The sequence below is a fragment of the Halyomorpha halys genome, unplaced genomic scaffold, assembly GCF_000696795.3.
Source record: "Halyomorpha halys isolate HHAL.00 unplaced genomic scaffold, Hhal_1.1 Scaffold826.1, whole genome shotgun sequence".
Classification (NCBI taxonomy): domain Eukaryota; kingdom Metazoa; phylum Arthropoda; class Insecta; order Hemiptera; family Pentatomidae; genus Halyomorpha; species Halyomorpha halys.
The window spans coordinates 314,121-316,918 of record NW_027109508.1 but is presented as its reverse complement, the minus strand read 5'-3'; the positions used below and the strand labels follow the sequence as shown (position 1 = coordinate 316,918).

At 32.3% G+C, this 2,798-nt stretch overlaps 1 protein-coding gene across 6 annotated transcripts in view; it reads left to right on the top strand.

Annotated features, from left to right (window-relative positions):
- LOC106686472 (uncharacterized) overlaps positions 1–2,798 on the top strand; it is a 49,430-nt gene that overhangs the window by 13,112 nt on the left and 33,520 nt on the right. For all 6 annotated transcript variants that reach the window (XM_014429810.3, XM_014429813.3, XM_067047698.1 and 3 more), the window contains 2 exons: positions 892–1,050; positions 1,175–1,408. In XM_014429810.3, coding sequence (XP_014285296.1) covers positions 892–1,050; positions 1,175–1,408 — 393 coding nt within the window. The remainder of the gene's footprint in view (positions 1–891; positions 1,051–1,174; positions 1,409–2,798) is intronic.

Sequence of the window (2,798 nt, the reverse complement as noted above, 5' to 3'; positions counted from 1 at the left end):
TAAAATTTAAATAAAATTCTATTATCTATTTAATATTAAAGTTTTTAATTTGAACCCAAGCTATCTTTTAGATATGAGAATTCAGTTAAAAAATGTCAAATTCCAATTTATTTTATTTAATAATTTTTAAATTATTACAATATAGGCATATGATGCTGTTAAGCATAGGTAACAATCTTAGTTGCCGAGATGAAGTTGATGGACTAAGATTTTTGGATAGGAGAAGATGAGGCCATAGTCCTGGGCAAGCGTAAACAAAAACACCACTCTTTAAAGAACAGAATTGGCAATGAATCGAAACTATCTCAAGCAGAGTGTACGCTACCAGTGCAATGACTAGGCCTAGGTAAGGCTTGCAATGCTGCACTCTGTGCTCATGACCTGCCATGCTCGCAGCCTGCTACAAGTTAAACAAAAGTACATCTGACCACTAGTTTTTATTATTTTGAAAACAACACTCATAAAAATTTCACTTCACAATAATAATTTAATTTTAAAAGTCAATTCAAGTTTCAAAATATTGTTCCTGTATTGGAATTAAGAGAGCATGTAGAATTGGGTAAGGTACTGTAGTATTACAGTAGTACTTACTGTAGTATTACTGTACTTATTGGTGGATTGAAATCCGGCTGTGACAGTTAATTATTTATTCTGTTTCTTCAGTCATGTGAGTTTGGGGAGCCCTCTGGGGTTCACCCAGCCTCAAAAAATGGGTACCCTTAATTAGGGGACAAAGGGTGGTTGAGTGTGATTGTGAACAAATCACCTCCTGGTACAACCGTTGTTCAAGAAACAGTACTTCCTTACAAAGTACTGAACCCCTGACCCTTTATGGGTTGTACTGGTACATATTTTCATTTTCATAGTAAACTTGATGTTATTTTTGGACAGGTTATGCTGGTCCAGTATGCTCCACAGAGACCCCTGCTCCACGGAAGGACCACAACTCAGTCGCACACCGTCCCGCAGATAGTGCAGATTGTAAATCCTCAGACGGGTCAAGTACAGCATGTTCTTCAACATATTCAACCTCAGATTCAAATGCAACAGGTGTGTTTGACGTTTTTCTGGCTATTTGATTTTTATTTTATTTGAAGGATCATTGTATCTATTACAACACTAGAACTAAAATTAATTTCAAATTTCTCATGTTTATTTTTCTTTTATGATATAGTTGGCATTGGCAACTAATGCTGGTCAGGTGAGCGGAGGAACTGTTGTCGGAGGCCAAGTTCTGATGCCACTTCAACAATCCGGCCAACAGCAACAGATCCTCACGACACAGCAGGGTGGCCAACCTATCCAATTCGCTACTCAGCACGCTCAAGGTATGATCATAGCGAGTCAGCCACATCAGGTGACAGTCTCTCAGGCGAGCTTGCAACAAGCGGAAAGAGGTTCTCCACAAGTAAGTGAAAGTTAATATGTATATAGAATTAGGTACCAATGAAGAAGTATAAAAATAAGCTCAATAAATACTAATAATCATCATAAGAAATAGAATAATAAATATATATATGAATGGAATATGGTCCGGGTGCAGTCAAAAAAACCCAAATAGTAAATGATTACATTATTTTTATTGAGCCAACGTTTCAGGGCTGTTTTGACGGGAGTCAAAGTCAAAGTGGGAATATAAATATATATATTTATTGAAACAACTGAAAATTTCTTAGTGAACCAAATATATAATTTTTTGATCCTCTTAAAATATTTTTAAAGGCATTATAGTAATAGACTAATACTTCAAAAACAATTCATAGCATAAAATTAACTTTCATAATAATAATTTTAACTTAAGTAGCCAAACAATGGGGAGATTTTACGTTCAATAGAGACATACAGTATTTTTCACAAATATATTTAAAAAATCAAAGTATGAATGGTGTAATATTGACTTATCTCTCTAGGGTCCAAAAATATGGTTGTTATTTGTTTATTTTTTTTTTTAACGAGTTGAAGTTAAAAAATCTTCCCTTGAAATTTTTATATAAATTTAAAAATTTCACATTATCAGTATATAACGTTTCAGGGCCATCGCCCCATCGTCAGGTATATCACAATTCACAATAACCAAATTTCAATAATGCAAACACCAAAACAATAATTCGAAAATTAAATACTAATAAGTAGTTACCTTATTCTTTTTTTAATTTCATAAATTATATAACAACTATTCTCCTTATTTGTTCATTTTTAAATTACAATTATATCTATTGGTGTCAACCTCGTTAAAATACACATAAATTGTTTCAAATAAGGAGAATTCTCTTAAACTTAGTTGTTATTTGTTATTCCTAAGGTTAATCCGATAATACTGATAACTGAAAAAATACCTAAATCTGTTGTTAACCATTTTGTCAACTCTACTCATTATCTCTACCAACCAGAGTTGGGCAAAAATTAGCTATAGTTGAAACTAATAGCTAAAGTTGTCATGGATACGACCCTTATTCATGAATGAACCATTGATAAATAAATATCGTATCCATGGTGATTTTAGCTATTAGTTTCAACTATAGCTAATTTTTGCCCAACTCTGCTACTAGCTACTAAACTATTTAAATGAAACTTTAAGAATATGCTGCTAATAGTTAAATTATAAAGAATATTTCAATTTTTTTTTTTTTAAAAAGAGCATATAAAAGGAGTAGCGATCATAATAAATATAGTGAGCTAACTGTAAGCATTATCGTAAGGAACATATTAATGAATATTAGGGGTATTCATGATGTTGTGTTAAATGTTTTACCATGTTAAATGTTATAACTATAAGATTGTGAGCAGCCCTATTTGAA